Raw genomic sequence first — 13,805 nt, 5'->3', positions numbered from 1 at the left:
AATAAGAAACAATAAAAGCGAAGATTTTCTCATTTTAATGCATATAACTTTTCCTTTTATTTTTTTTGACCAGGATTGTACCATTCATCCTTGTTATGTTTATCTACAGCTGGATTTTTATGATTCATGATCTAATTTAGGCCATGTATCATCCACCTAGATATGTACAATGTATGATTTTTATGAAATATAAAATATATTTATTTCTTATAAGATATATTTATTTTTTATAAGAAACTTAAGAAGAAAAACTAATTGAATTATTTATAAATAATAGTATAATATTTTCAAAATATTTCTATAATCCATAATCCCATTGAATATAGTAAAATATAGAACACATCAAAATAGAATAGTAGGACCAATATAATTCCTTAAAAGCAATATTGAATTAGAATCACATTCATCTGTTTCTTATAAGTATTTCATCACAATAATATAATAGACACAAAAGTAGTATTTCTAGATTTTATTAGTAAAATGAAAAAAAAAACTAAATTTTGAACAAAATTATAGAATTGTCTTGTCATATTTGGTTTACATCATAGAGATGATTATAAACTAAAACAGAGTATAGAGATGGACAAGAAAATAGTTACCGGAGATAAGGTTTTCATGATTTTAATTGTGATTGAAAATTCAAGGAAATACAAAGCATCACCAAAAGAACAAAAGGTCGAGAATTTAACTCTCCCTTGAAAAGATAGACTACTACATGTGAATTAGAAAAATTCAAAAGAACTAAGGCTGAAACTAAATCAGCCATTATTGTAATTGAAAACACAATTTTGAAAAACATGTTGAGATGAAACAACTACATCTTTGCACAATCTGTTGGCTTAAATGACACCGTTTTGGAAACAGTGTCGTATCCAACAAGAAAGTTCATCTGCGCCACATTACCGTATATGGAGAAACTCGGGCTTCCGCGGAAGGCAAAGCAAACCAAATCCTCCGAGACTTGTACAAAGGCATTGGAGGAGTCAAGCTTCACATCGGCTCCATCAAAATGCATAGTAATGACTGGAACTTTTAGATCTCCGGTTGCACTGTAACATAGACTCAAACCGCTTTGTGGATCTTGCTTCTTCTCAGCATCGATAGAGGATGCAACCGCATCCTCGAGCTCGGAGTAAAATTCAGTCGGTAATAACGTTAAAGTTGTGCCTGAATCGATGATGATGTTTCCCTCGCTGCTTTCAGAATCTGAGCCTGAGTATTGGATTTGCTTGCTTCCCACGCTAATGGATTTTAGGGTTAGGTAATAGAAGGTCTCTTGAGACGCCTTTGCGATCAGAGGAGTTGAGACAACTCCTGATCCCGACACGATGGCATTGGTTCCGAAGTTGATTTTACTCGTTTGATCCTTTTTGGAAGTTAGAGGAACCAAGCAGTATGAGAATTTACCGTCGATGGAGTCGCCAAGTTGCTTGATAAGCGAAACCGGACCACCACCTAGTCCGACGATTCCAGAGCCTTTCTTGTTAAACGTTCCAGCGTTGTTGTGACCACAACCGATAATAATATTCTTAAGCTGCATAGGGCGGGTATCGCTGGAGCCGAGCGTTAAGGTATCCACGGCGATGTTACCCTTTGTGTATGAGTTATCCCCGTAAGACAATGAGTAAGAACAAGTGTTGTCATTTGTGGAACAAGAGGCTTGATTTTCTAGGGCAGTACATTGACTTGAGGAGCAAGAAACGTCTTTGTATGTGGAAGACGTTTTAGGGTCAAAGAGAGGATCAACTTGAGTGTAACAATCATCGCATGGTGCGCACTGCGTCCAGAGGAGATCACTTCCGGTGTCGGCGATGGCCATGATCGGGAAAGGAGGTGTTCCAATGGATACGTTCATGAGATATTCACCGCTATTTGAGGTGAGGTCAATCTGTGGTTGTGGTGTGTTATCCTTTTCAGTGAAATGGAAAACACGGTTAACGGATCGGTGGATCGCGTTTCGTAGACGCTGGGAAGAGGTTTCCATCGGGTTATAGAACGGCGATTTAGGAGAATCACGGTGGATTAGATCCGCGGTGAAGCCTAGTTTTGGCTTAGCGTTTGCATTTGAGAGAAAAAGTGAAGAGAGTAAACAAAGAGACAAGAGAACTGAAGAGAATAGAGAGGCCATTGTTTTGATTTGTAGTTTAAAGTGTATTGTGAGGTTTTACTTTTGACAATCTAATGAGTACATATTTATAAGATTAATGAGATGGTGGTTAATAAATGATAATAGATAGTGAGTTCTTACGTTTTGAGTAAGTTATCTACAAATTATATCATTTTGTGTTCAGAGAATCTGACGTATTAAGAATAAATAAAAGTGAAGATTTTCTCATTTTGATGCATATATTTATTTATTTACGAGGAGTGTACCATTCATTCATATGGACGTGTTTATGGTTTGCTTATATCTCCAAGTTATTTTATTTCTAAATGCTTACATATTTTCTTCTTCTTTAATTATATCCTAGATTCTTCATTAAAGTATTCAACGAATGTAACCGGATATTTTCGTAATATAAGGATTCTTGATCTTCTAATTTTGGTCATGTATCATTTACTTAGGTATATACAATGTGTGACTTTAGGTAAAAAATATTCATTTACTGACTCATTTTCGATCCGTGGCATGTACAGAAACAATTAACTTTTAATGTTTGTTAAATCAGTCTATTTTTTAAAAAATGGATTTTAGTTTAAAAATATCAAGAAATTGACAGAGAATCGTTTGAAAATAATTTGAAGATCAGTACCTATTAAATTTAATGATAAACTAATGTATTCATTATCTATCTCAATAATGTATATATATATATATATATATATATATATTGTCATATATATAGTCATAAATTTTTAATTTAAGAGAAACATCACAATATAAATATAGTACAATTAAAATAAAATAACTCTCGCTAGACACATCATTAAAAAGATTAACCAATCAAAACAAAACAACTCATACACATAAGCAGAGAAGCTCCAACAGAAACCAATCACAACATAACAATTAATATACATCAGGTAATAATACTTTTCATAAAAAAAAAAAAAAAAAAAAAAAAAAAAAAAAAAAAAAAAAAACAAGAACAAAACAAGAACAAAACATTAGGTTATATAGACACATTGACAAAGATTATTAAATGAAGTTTATCAAATATCTAAATGTAAACTTTAAATTTAAAGTTACTTTTAGATCGTATTTATATAATTTAAGACATTTATCATAAAATTTAAAAGTCAACATTATGGAACCTTAATACTCCACCAAAGATTAAACACTTTTGGTGGAAAGTACTCCATAATGCTTTACCGACTGCAGATAACCTCAAGAGGAGAAAGTTGACTTCAGATGACATTTGTTTCAGATGTGGTGAAGCTCCGGAAAACATAAACCATTTGCTCTTTCAATGCCGAATCAGCAGAGAAATCTGGGAGCAGGCACCGAACCTTTCTATACCAGGTGCATCTTGGAACTTAAACTCTTATATGGAGAATATTGAGAAATTGATGAGTCTGACAAAAAACCACAGAAAGGATGTAAGTCTATTCCCTTTCATTGGTTGGCGTATCTGGAAAATGAGCAATGACCTTATCTTCAACAACTGAAAATGGTCTATACCAGATATTATCAACAAAGCGCTCATCGATTTGACTCAGCCCCAACCAAATTCTCAACAAGACCAACAGAAGACCGGGGCATTAATGGGGAATGTACAAGATATCATGAAAGAAGCCAAAGCATACTGCTGCTTTGTGGATGCATCTTGGGTTTCCCCAACTGAATGTGCAGGAATTGGGTGGGTCCTTTACAATGACAAAGCTCAAATGGTTCTCAAAGGTATGGCCTCTATACCTCCAACTAACTCTTCGATTGAAGCGGAAGCGGAAGCCCTTAGGTCGGCAATGATGCAAGTACGGAGACTGGGTTACGAAGAGGTTAAATTTTGTGTCGATGCTTCAATCCTGTATCAGAATGTAGCGCCATATCTGCAAAAGGACAAGAAGGCATGCCCCACAACTAACTCCCCTTTGGCCGCTTATATCCAGGACATACAAAAACTTGCTACAATTTCAGCTTCTTTTGTTGTAAGTAAAGTGAATAGTACAATCAATGATGTAGCTGATCATCTCGCAAAAGTAGCAAGATCCAAAAAGATGCAATATGTAATATCATGGACTCATGTAAGTTAGTTGTGAAGTAATGAAAATGACGACAAAAAAAAAAAAAAGTAAACATGGTTCGATTCAGTTTACCCACTTTACAACTATCAAAATAGATTATTTCTCAAAACAAATATATTATTTCAAACGAGATTACTCTTTTTATGACCAAAAATCAAAATTTTCCTTCGTAAATTCACCTAGCGAATCAATAGAAACGAGTATTTTATTGTCTTCGAATGTTTTTTTTTTTTTTTAATTCAACGATATATAAGAGTATTAACCTTTTAAAAAATAGATACAAATTATGTGATCAATACGTAATTTTATGATCAGTAAATATGTAGCTGTATAATGCTAAGATTATGACTTTTGGGCATAGCATAAATGGAAGAATGATTTTATATACAAAATTTATGGCATACAAGAAATTATGTTAAATAATTACTGAGATCTAATAGTTTAAAGCATTTTTAAAAATTTCTGTGCGATTCAAATTATGGTTGTTCACGATGAATGTCCTTAACGGAAATAAACTAAAGTTTTGAAGTATAATATCACTTTAAAATATGTCGAATCCATATCACTTAGAGGTATTGAACTGTGGATAAGGAGTTCAAACAACTCGTGCAGACTACTGAATCGGGTGCAAATGCAAGTCAAGAGGTATCCTCAAATGCTTAATATTGTGCTTTTTATCACCATAGCAAAAGGAACAATTCACGTGCTCCTCCTAATAAACCTTAAACGTGTAAACTAAAAGCAGTAATGAGAATGTGTTGACAAGTTATTCTTGGAAAAACTGTAAGAAATTTAAGAGTTTAGCATTTGTCTAGACACAGAAGAGAACTTATAACAAACTCTAAGAGAACCGATGGCTGCAGCGAAAAGCTTAGAAAGGGATGATGAAACTTCGTGAAAAAACCCGCAAAAGAATAAAACCATCTATCTGAAAACTTTAGCTCGAGAAATTGTATACAAATCCAAAGCGCGGGAGTGATATGACATTAGGTATTAGCCGATATTTGCTTAAGCAGTCTTTGGCTTTGGCTTAATACCCTTCACTCTGGAGTATAAGAAGACACCCGCAAGGGCGATTCCAGTTCCTGCCGCAGAGACAAAAATAAACGACAATGAGTTCCAAAGTATTGCGTATTCACTGAAGCCGAGAAGAGAATAAGACTGGATGTTACCGAAAGCATTAACAGGCGAGACGGGTGTCTTGAAGAAGATGACAGAGCTCACAATAACCACAACACGTTTCACACAGTTTCCGACAGAATGTGTAACCGGTGATACTCTCGCCAATATCATGTACGACACCTGTATTATCCACATTTCAGAAATGTCAATTCAAATTCGTTATATACTCAAGTAAAGCAACCAAATCATTAAGAGAAAAAAAAGCCTAACCTGCTGGTATGCGTGGAAGCAGAGTGCAGCGATAAGAGACTTTGTATATATTTGTTTAACATTCACACCCTGCAAAACCGAGATTGGTTGTTAGGAACTGCAAACATTTGAGAAGGATATAGAAAAAATAGAATCGTAATATATACTAAACTCACAGCTGATTGAATGTATGAAGGAGTGAACTTGATGCCTTCCGTAAAGAAAGTCACAGGAGCCATCAGAACGAGAGACATCAATGTTATAATTGAGAAGAGAGTGATGTTGTCAAGAGAATCCTGCCGAGACACAAAATCAAGTTTTAGTTAATTTATTCCAAAACACGAAGATTGAAAGTTTGATCCACACATAGGAAACTTACATCTTTCTTAACCATGACTTTCTTACTCAGCACATTACGGGATTGGTTAGTCAAGTTTGATGCCATTGCACTCGAAAATCCAGCCCTACCACAAAACAAGTAACCGTAGTAAATATCTGAGAGTTATCAGAAGAATAGATAACCACCGACTTAAATGTCACAATACTCGTCGACAAACTAACCAGTTGAATGAGACCTCCGAAATTGAAGCAAGTGCAACTCCACCAACAATTGGTACAATGGCACCGAGTACCCATGGAGTAGGTTTCTAAGAAAGAGTTAGTAAACGAATTATGCTTTACACAAATCAAACAAAAGCGATGAGTAATATAGACTATCATTAACAAGCCATTAGAAACAAGAATCACATAGCAACTTAGTCCAGACAGGAGGACAATAGGTACGAGTGCATTAATCAACTCCGAGACGTCAAAGAAAAACCCAAATAAAAAAAAGAGCTCACCTCCCCGAGAAACATAGCAGACAATAAAACAGAGAAGAAAGGCTCCATGGCTTTAATGGTGTGAGTAAAGGAAACAGAAACTTTCCCAAGACTCATGTTCGTAAACAGATTACCAAGTGTGTGCACAACAGCAAGCGGCAAGATGGCAGCTAGCTATCAAGGTAAACATATCAGAGTGAGTGACAAATCTCAAGAACAAGCAGCTTTTACCAGCCTCCATTAAAAACACACACACACACACACACCTGAGCACCACTGATCTTTGGTCTCTTGTACAGGTTAAGAACCCACATGATAGTAATGAGCACACTACCAACAGCAAACTGAACCAAAGTCACAGTCATTGGAGCATGTAGAGCTTTCAAAACCTGCAAGAATAAGAAGAAACAAGAAACTAACTATTGATTCCCTCAAAATCAAACAATAAAATCAACTAATCAGTGAAACACATCTCTCTCCTGTATAAGATATAATAAAATTTCTGAATTCTTCATCCTAATCAAAACATGATTGAACTAAACCTTTACATTTTTTGATAGAATCAAAAGTTAGACTTCTAACAATTTGCCAAATCACAATAAACACTGAAATTTTCTGAATCAGCAGAACAAAATATCTCTCAAATTTCTGAACACTTCATCCTAATCAAAACACGATTAAACACAAAAATGAATCTCAATCGTTAAGATTAGTTCAATCTATTGAAACTATGAACTTACAACAATTAGCCAAAACACAATGAACAGTACCAATTTCGGAATCAGCAGAACAAAATCTCTCTCCAGTATCCTATTGACTATAAGATTTCTGAGTTCTCCATTGATTCAAAACAGTGGAGTAGACTAAGCATGTAGAGAAGCAAAGGAGTACCTGTTTATTGTAGATGTTGAAGTAGATATTGAAAAGGTACCACATAGCGAACAACAAGCCAAGTTCCAAAACCTTCGTCAATTTACCACTGTTATCACCTTCCTCAGCACTTTCAGGAACTGCAGTAGCGGCGGTTCTGAAACGATTCGTGTCTAAGGAGTGAGAGATCGGAGAAGGAACACCGGACCAAGCACGGAGAGGCGAATCAGACGAAGCGAGACGCCAAGATCGACGAGATAAAGAAGGAATAGAGACAACATTTGGAGAAACGTTTAGATCGCTTGAAGAAGCGGCGGTGGTTATGGGATGGTGGCGGAGAGAGAGCCGACGTGGTTTTAGGAGAGGAAGCGACGGAGAGAGGGAGAATACGGCGGAGCTTTGCATCGTTGAGATCTGGAATCAGAAGTTGGTGGTGTGAGAGTGGAGAATGAGGAGGAAGGCGTTGGAGACTCCGTCGAGTGGGTTGGTGAAAGCAAATACTAAGAGAAGCAATTCTGAAATTTGGGTGGCGACTGATATATATTTATTGAAATGGAAATGTGAGAAAGCGTTTCTGTATTTTTTTTAACCTTAGCATAAACCTTCGTTGAAAAGTCCGCCTTTTAAAACTTTAGGGTAATATTTAAATTTCCGATTTTAAATTTTTACTTTAAGTTGGTTAAGATGTTTTTTCGGGTATCAATTCGAACAAGACTTGTGACCACTATTTTTCGTCTGAACTTTTTTTTTTCACGACAAAATATCAATTTGTTTTGACAAATTCGAGATAAAGGGTTCAACGCACTATGAGCTAACGAGAGGGTACCGAATTCACGATATTCGACTCACATTCTACTTCATTTTTGGATAACGAGGTTACGAGGCACAATCTTGACCACCAAGCTCTGAGATTATGGAGATCCAAACCAACTATACAAAATTCGGTCCTAAAACTTGAGTCATATATCCTTTTATATATACTCGGCTTCTAGCAAAGTGTTAAAACATCTAAAACCTAAATTATTTGGTTTATGGTCGACATGTTCTTATTCAATCCATTTTTGACCAACCTCAGTTGATAAGCTTACATACATCAAAGAAAAAAATAGGCTTTGTGCAAAAAAATTCTTTAACTAATCTATTTTTGGAATTTTATCCTTCATCTCCAACAAATGCAGGTTCATCATTTGAAGTCTAAAATGATACGCAATATGATCCTTATACGTATATTATAAACGTTTATAAGGTCACACACATTAGATTATATTTTTAAAATTTTGAAGGTAAGGTTAAACTCTTCTTTTCGAGTTCGGTTTAAAAAACTATATATCAATATTTTATAAAATTGATAATAGCAAAAATAGGCAAAAATGTTATAATGCGTATTATTTTATACTTCATAGGATTAATTTACATTTGTTGGAAATGGAAATAAAATTGCAAAAATGAACAAGTTTGAAGGTTTTTTTTTACAAAATCCTAATAAAAATCTTAGTCTATTTATCATGAGTATTTTTTTATCTAGTCTATCTATCATGAGTATTTTTTTATCTCACGCACTAATCATTTTATACATAAGAAATAAATGGGTTAATCCGAATTTTGCATGCATCATTCACAGCTTTGGATTTTTTTCTATATGAACCCGAGTTTCATCTTTTTTTTTCTTCAACCACCTTGTCAATATTTATTGATCATGTTCGCGTATTATTCTCTCATAGTCCCATACCACCCACGCATACATGATCCTTATACAAAACAATGTACCATAACCACACCCTATTGTGCCTCAACCTAATCAAAAATCTCAATCTATTTCTTAACTTTGGTTGCCTAGTTGTAAAATTCTCGATCAGCAATATCTGCATCATAATTCAAAACTTAGATTAATTGTTTAGCGCTACGTGGTTTTTAAATTAGAGGAATCTCTTTACCTCATCGCTTAATTTATCATTTTTGGGACGAACTTGCTGATATTTGTTTACACTCATACTCTCAGTTTAACATGCCTAAGCAACACAATAATTCATTTAGGTAAGGCTAATTGTGCTTTGGCTCACACCCCTAGTATAGCACGCCTAAGGAGCAATGTTATCAAACATTAGCGTCAACAAAATGCATCTCAAGTTTTTTGTGTTAAAGAGAATCCAGTTGTTTTTTAAGTTTAAACCTTCTTTTTATTAGCTCTTATGTATCCATTTCTTCTTCTTTTTTGGGTCAAACTTCTTTTAATTTGTATCCATTTTATTTATTATTTCAATTTATATATCTATTTGACTTTACTAGTTGCCAATCAAATCCACTTATGTCCGTTTGATCATTGTATACTTTTAGTTGTCGGTAACTAAGGTTTCCGTACTCTTGTGTGATCCGTTTACAAGAGTTTACGTACTCCGTAGTATTTTGGACGATAAACAATTCTGATTATATATATATATATATATATATATATATATACTTTATTTTATTTTTTGACTTTTGACCCAGCATATAGAAATTGTAAAATTTTCCCAAATCCTCAAACTGATAACTGTTTTTTTGAGAATTTTCTGGTAGCCATAGTTTATATATATATACAAAAAAAAGCCTCCACCAAATTTCTTTGAATACACATAAATATGGAATTGAGAGAAGTGGGTAGGTGAGGAAGCATGGTACAAAACACATGCGTTGGACAAGGTTGGGGGACCATAGTCCTACCTATTTTCAGAATCAAGGCCTTATTTGGTATATTATCAATCAAATTCTTAGATTTATGTTTACTAAACAAAATAAAAATTCGTTGTTTTTGTCTTGAAAACGTAGTTGAGTCTTCATATACGATAGACAAATATAATTAATATTCCCATTCGTTTCAAAATGTTAGATTTTTTTGGAATAATTTATTTGATTAATAAAAATTACATGCTTTGTTATTTTAATATATGAATACTATTATGGGTGATTTGCAAAACTAGATATTTTTGATACTTAATTAAGAATATAGCATCATATATATATAAATTAAGAAAATAGCATGTAAAGGGTGAGAAAAGACAATTTTGGTGTAGAGTTGTTGGTGAGATGATTTAGTAACACTTAGTTTAGTTTTCACTCATTTGTATTTTTTTTGCTATATATCTTTTTCAAAAAATAGATTTCAATTCTGAAATTTATTACACAAAAATATATGTTTTTCTACATAAAACATAGTTTGAATTTTTAAAATAGGATTTAAATTTATAAAATAGTAGATAGTGTTTGTAAGTAAAAATATGTTGTACTATTTAGGATGTATAGGAGTAATATGGTGTACTATACTATTTTCATATATCATTCGTAAATCAATTTTAATTTTATTATAGAGATGGTGTAGTGGTGGTGTTAGTTATAATGGTGATGGTTGTTGGTGGTCACCGCGGTGGCGGTGGTGGTGGTGAGAGTGACAAGGAGATGGAGGCTAGTTGTGAGGCCTATGTCTCTTTTTTGTTCAACAAAGGTTGCTTCCTTTTTTCCTATAAGATTTTTAATTGTTTTTAATTAGAGAAAACTAAACCTTAAGATGGTATATAAAAAACCCAAGCAACAAAATTTATAAGTTTTATGATGAATTTTTGGTTCTTATTTGTGGAATTAATGAAATTATCAATAATGGTGAGATTAAACAGAAGATGTTTGTAGATTATGAAATAACATGGAGCAATAAAGAGGAAGATTGAAGACTTGTTTATATATGTGTTAAATTTTCTGAAAAAACTATACCCTAAAAGATATTATATAGGAAACCCAAAAGTTAAATTTAAACAGAAGTCAAATAAGTAACGTTTTATTCTAAACGATACAATAAATAAGATTTAAAAATATTGAGTTAAATGCACGTCAAAAAAAGGACTATATATCATAAAAATACAAGGAAATTGTTTTGTAAACTTGTTTACGGATAATTAAAATATAATTAAATATTCTTGACATAATTTTTAATTTTCTATAATCAAATAGAATATTCACAGTTATGAAAAAAACATGCAATCTTGTAATTAGTTTTTAATCAAAATAATAGTATAGTTCATGATAATCTTAGTTACATATGTATTTAGTGTTAAATTTGTTTGTAAGAATTCCAAATCAAATAAAATCCTATTGATTACATCGCTAATTCCATAACGATAACAGTATAGTACATTCACGTTATTTAGCTGGTTTGGAAACCCAATCGAGATAAAAGAAATGAAGCACTCAAGGTGGTAAGGAGAAGTAGAGAATTGACTTTTGAGGCACATGTATCAGCAAGGGTAAATATGTATATATTACATAAAATATCACTGCTTCTTTTTTAATGGTTAGTTGTTTAATTATAAAGTTTTTTGATGGTTATACAATACAATTTTCCTACTATTATTACTTGATTTTTTTTCCATAGAACATTACTTATATTAATTTAAAAAGTCTTTACATAATAGTTCATTGAGCCATGGCGGATTTACAGAGGCAGAGAAGAAAGAGATCTGAGAATTATCTAGTTTTCCCGAATAGTGCTATTACAAGATCGTTTAACAAAAACAAAGAAAACCAAAAAACATATACTATTTTTAAGAGTATTTACAAAGAAAAAAATTACTTGAATATGTTTACTAAACAAATTTTAGAAAATAACTAAATTTAGCAGTATAACATTAATATAAACTGTATGTTCCAAAATACAGCCTTCCTTAGCTTGATTTTTTTTTTTATTGGCGGGTGCAGTTCCTTTGCTGTTTTTTGTTTCACTTATTCATTTGCAATTGTTTATAGTTCAATTTACCAAATCCTTATCATATTGAATTTCACCTAAAGTTGTTAATTTTATGATATATTTTGTCTGAAAAAACCCATATGTATTGGTTGTCCTGAACCTATATTTTTAGCAAAATAATTTTTTGTGCAATTTTATTTTCTGTATGAGAAAATTCCCAAAACAAATCCGAACTATTTAAAATCTGCTAGAAAACTACCTAAATTTTTTTCGTTGTCAGAAAGATACACAAATTGATTTGGGTTGGAGATAAAAAAACACGACCTATTATTTTTTTCCGACTACCTCCCTTCACCGTAACGGGCCGTTAACGATGTTAACCAAATCGTCAAACCCTGTTAATTTTATTTACAGAAAATTCCTCGAAAAAACCTAACTTAAATGATTGGTTGGACGGTAGGAAATTTTTAAAGCCACTAAAAAATTTACAGCCCCAAAATTGAAATAATCATGCTTTAGCTTTCCTATTTTTTCTAACAGTCCAAATAGTATTTTTTTTCAATTATTTTGTCTGATAAGTTCATGTTTTTCTAAAGCACAATTTTATGGTCTTTAGAAGGTTTGTATCTTTTTTCTCTTTTTCTTTTCACTTTATTTTCTTTAAAAACATTACTATAGTTTTCATATATATATATATATATATATTAAATTTAGTTTTATGGATATAAATAATAGGTAAATATCTATTTTATGACATATATATAACTTACATTATTTTCAATATATATATATATATTAAATTTGATATTTGTGAATTCTATTATATAACACATAAGTACAATTTACCAATAATATTTTTTTTGTTTATAAATACATACAACCATAATCTTATTTCTACAAAGTAATAATATTAAATTAATAAAACCTACAACCTGTTGTAACTAGAGAAAGATATAGAAGAAAATGAGTGTAGTATTCCATTGAGAAAAAGGTTCTTTATATAGGAGTACAAGGAAAGGGTAAAACCCTAGAAACATCTAGATGATGGGCTTAGATGATGGGCCTTATAATGGGCATCCATCTTTATTCATAACACTCCCCCTTGATGACCATTATAGTACCATAATGGTAAAGTATTTGAAATGCTGCCTCATTAAAAACCTTACCAGGAAAACTCAATGAGAAAAACCATGGTTAAGAAAAAAAGAGTGCAACATACAATTACTCCCCCTTATGAGTATATTCATCGAGATATTTGAGACAGCGTAATCCGATACGATAGACTAACTTCTTGAAAATAGCAGTAGGTAGCGCCTTGGTGAATAAGTCAGCCAGATTATCATTCGAACGGATCTGTAGAACTCGTACATCGCCGCTCTTTTGTAGATCGTGTGTGAAGAAGAATTTTGGTAGGATGTGCTTTGTTCTATCGCCTTTGATGTATCCGTCTTTGAGTTGTGCGATGCATGCTGCATTGTCTTCGTACATAATTGTTGGAGTCTTTTTCCCTGCATACATACCACAGTCTTCTTGTATATGGTGAACTATGGATCTTAGCCATACACACTCACAGCTAGCTTCATGAATTGCTAAAATCTCTGCATGATTAGAAGATGTGGCTGAAATAGTTTGCTTCATAGAGCGCCAAGAAATAGCTGTACCCCCGCATGTGAAGACATATCCTTTGCGATCTACCATTATGGGGATCAGATAAGTATCCTGCATCTGCAAAACCAATTAAATCTTCCTTGGATTGGTTAGGAAAAAACAAACCCATGTCTGTGGATGTCGGATTCACACACTCAAGTATTTATTTATTTAGTGAGAAGGATTATTCTTGAGGACAA

The 13,805-nt window shown here is 32.8% G+C and overlaps 3 protein-coding genes and 1 pseudogene across 4 annotated transcripts; 1 reads left to right on the top strand and 3 right to left on the bottom strand.

Annotated features, from left to right (window-relative positions):
• Positions 1 to 598: 598 nt before the first annotated feature.
• On the bottom strand, positions 599 to 2,175 carry CDR1 (Eukaryotic aspartyl protease family protein). Its single transcript, NM_122858.3, has one exon. The coding sequence runs from the start codon at positions 2,126 to 2,128 to the stop codon at positions 815 to 817; it is 1,314 nt and encodes a 437-aa protein (NP_198319.1). The 5' UTR covers positions 2,129 to 2,175; the 3' UTR covers positions 599 to 814.
• A 1,522-nt stretch (positions 2,176 to 3,697) lies between these two features.
• Positions 3,698 to 4,919, top strand: AT5G33330 (Polynucleotidyl transferase, ribonuclease H-like superfamily protein). The gene is made up of 2 exons (NM_122857.3): positions 3,698 to 4,185; positions 4,777 to 4,919. Exons 1-2 carry the CDS (start codon positions 3,706 to 3,708, stop codon positions 4,846 to 4,848), a joined length of 552 nt encoding a protein of 183 aa, NP_198318.2. The 5' UTR covers positions 3,698 to 3,705; the 3' UTR covers positions 4,849 to 4,919.
• Positions 4,854 to 7,861, bottom strand: CUE1 (Glucose-6-phosphate/phosphate translocator-like protein). Its single transcript, NM_122856.3, has 9 exons — positions 7,269 to 7,861; positions 6,644 to 6,766; positions 6,399 to 6,551; positions 6,118 to 6,203; positions 5,936 to 6,020; positions 5,733 to 5,852; positions 5,578 to 5,646; positions 5,358 to 5,487; positions 4,854 to 5,270 (listed from the first exon to the last, which is right to left on the bottom strand). Exons 1-9 carry the CDS (start codon positions 7,650 to 7,652, stop codon positions 5,194 to 5,196), a joined length of 1,227 nt encoding a protein of 408 aa, NP_198317.1. The 5' UTR covers positions 7,653 to 7,861; the 3' UTR covers positions 4,854 to 5,193.
• Positions 7,862 to 13,046: 5,185 nt separating this feature from the next.
• AT5G33315 lies at positions 13,047 to 13,745 on the bottom strand (annotated as a pseudogene; the record flags this gene model as incomplete). The annotated part of the gene is made up of 1 exon: positions 13,047 to 13,745.
• Between the last annotated feature and the right edge of the window lie 60 nt (positions 13,746 to 13,805).

The sequence above is a fragment of the Arabidopsis thaliana genome, chromosome 5, assembly GCF_000001735.4.
Source record: "Arabidopsis thaliana chromosome 5, partial sequence".
Classification (NCBI taxonomy): domain Eukaryota; kingdom Viridiplantae; phylum Streptophyta; class Magnoliopsida; order Brassicales; family Brassicaceae; genus Arabidopsis; species Arabidopsis thaliana.
Note: the sequence above shows the minus strand (reverse complement) of the source record. Positions and strands in the feature narration are given on the sequence as shown.

What these genes read in the sequence shown, in the direction of transcription:
- CDR1 (NM_122858.3), bottom strand. Translation starts at nt 2,128, where the DNA reads ATGGCCTCTCTATTCTCTTCAGTTCTCTTGTCTCTTTGTTTACTCTCT.
- AT5G33330 (NM_122857.3), top strand. Translation starts at nt 3,706, where the DNA reads ATGGGGAATGTACAAGATATCATGAAAGAAGCCAAAGCATACTGCTGC. An exon ending in ATGTAATATCATGGACTCAT is followed by an intron (nt 4,186 to 4,776) that starts GTAAGTTAGTTG and finishes ACTGTGGATAAG; the next exon opens with GAGTTCAAACAACTCGTGCA.
- CUE1 (NM_122856.3), bottom strand. Translation starts at nt 7,652, where the DNA reads ATGCAAAGCTCCGCCGTATTCTCCCTCTCTCCGTCGCTTCCTCTCCTA. An exon ending in TCAACATCTACAATAAACAG is followed by an intron (nt 6,767 to 7,268) that starts GTACTCCTTTGC and finishes TTATTCTTGCAG; the next exon opens with GTTTTGAAAGCTCTACATGC. An exon ending in CTTCATACATTCAATCAGCT is followed by an intron (nt 5,647 to 5,732) that starts GTGAGTTTAGTA and finishes TCGGTTTTGCAG; the next exon opens with GGTGTGAATGTTAAACAAAT.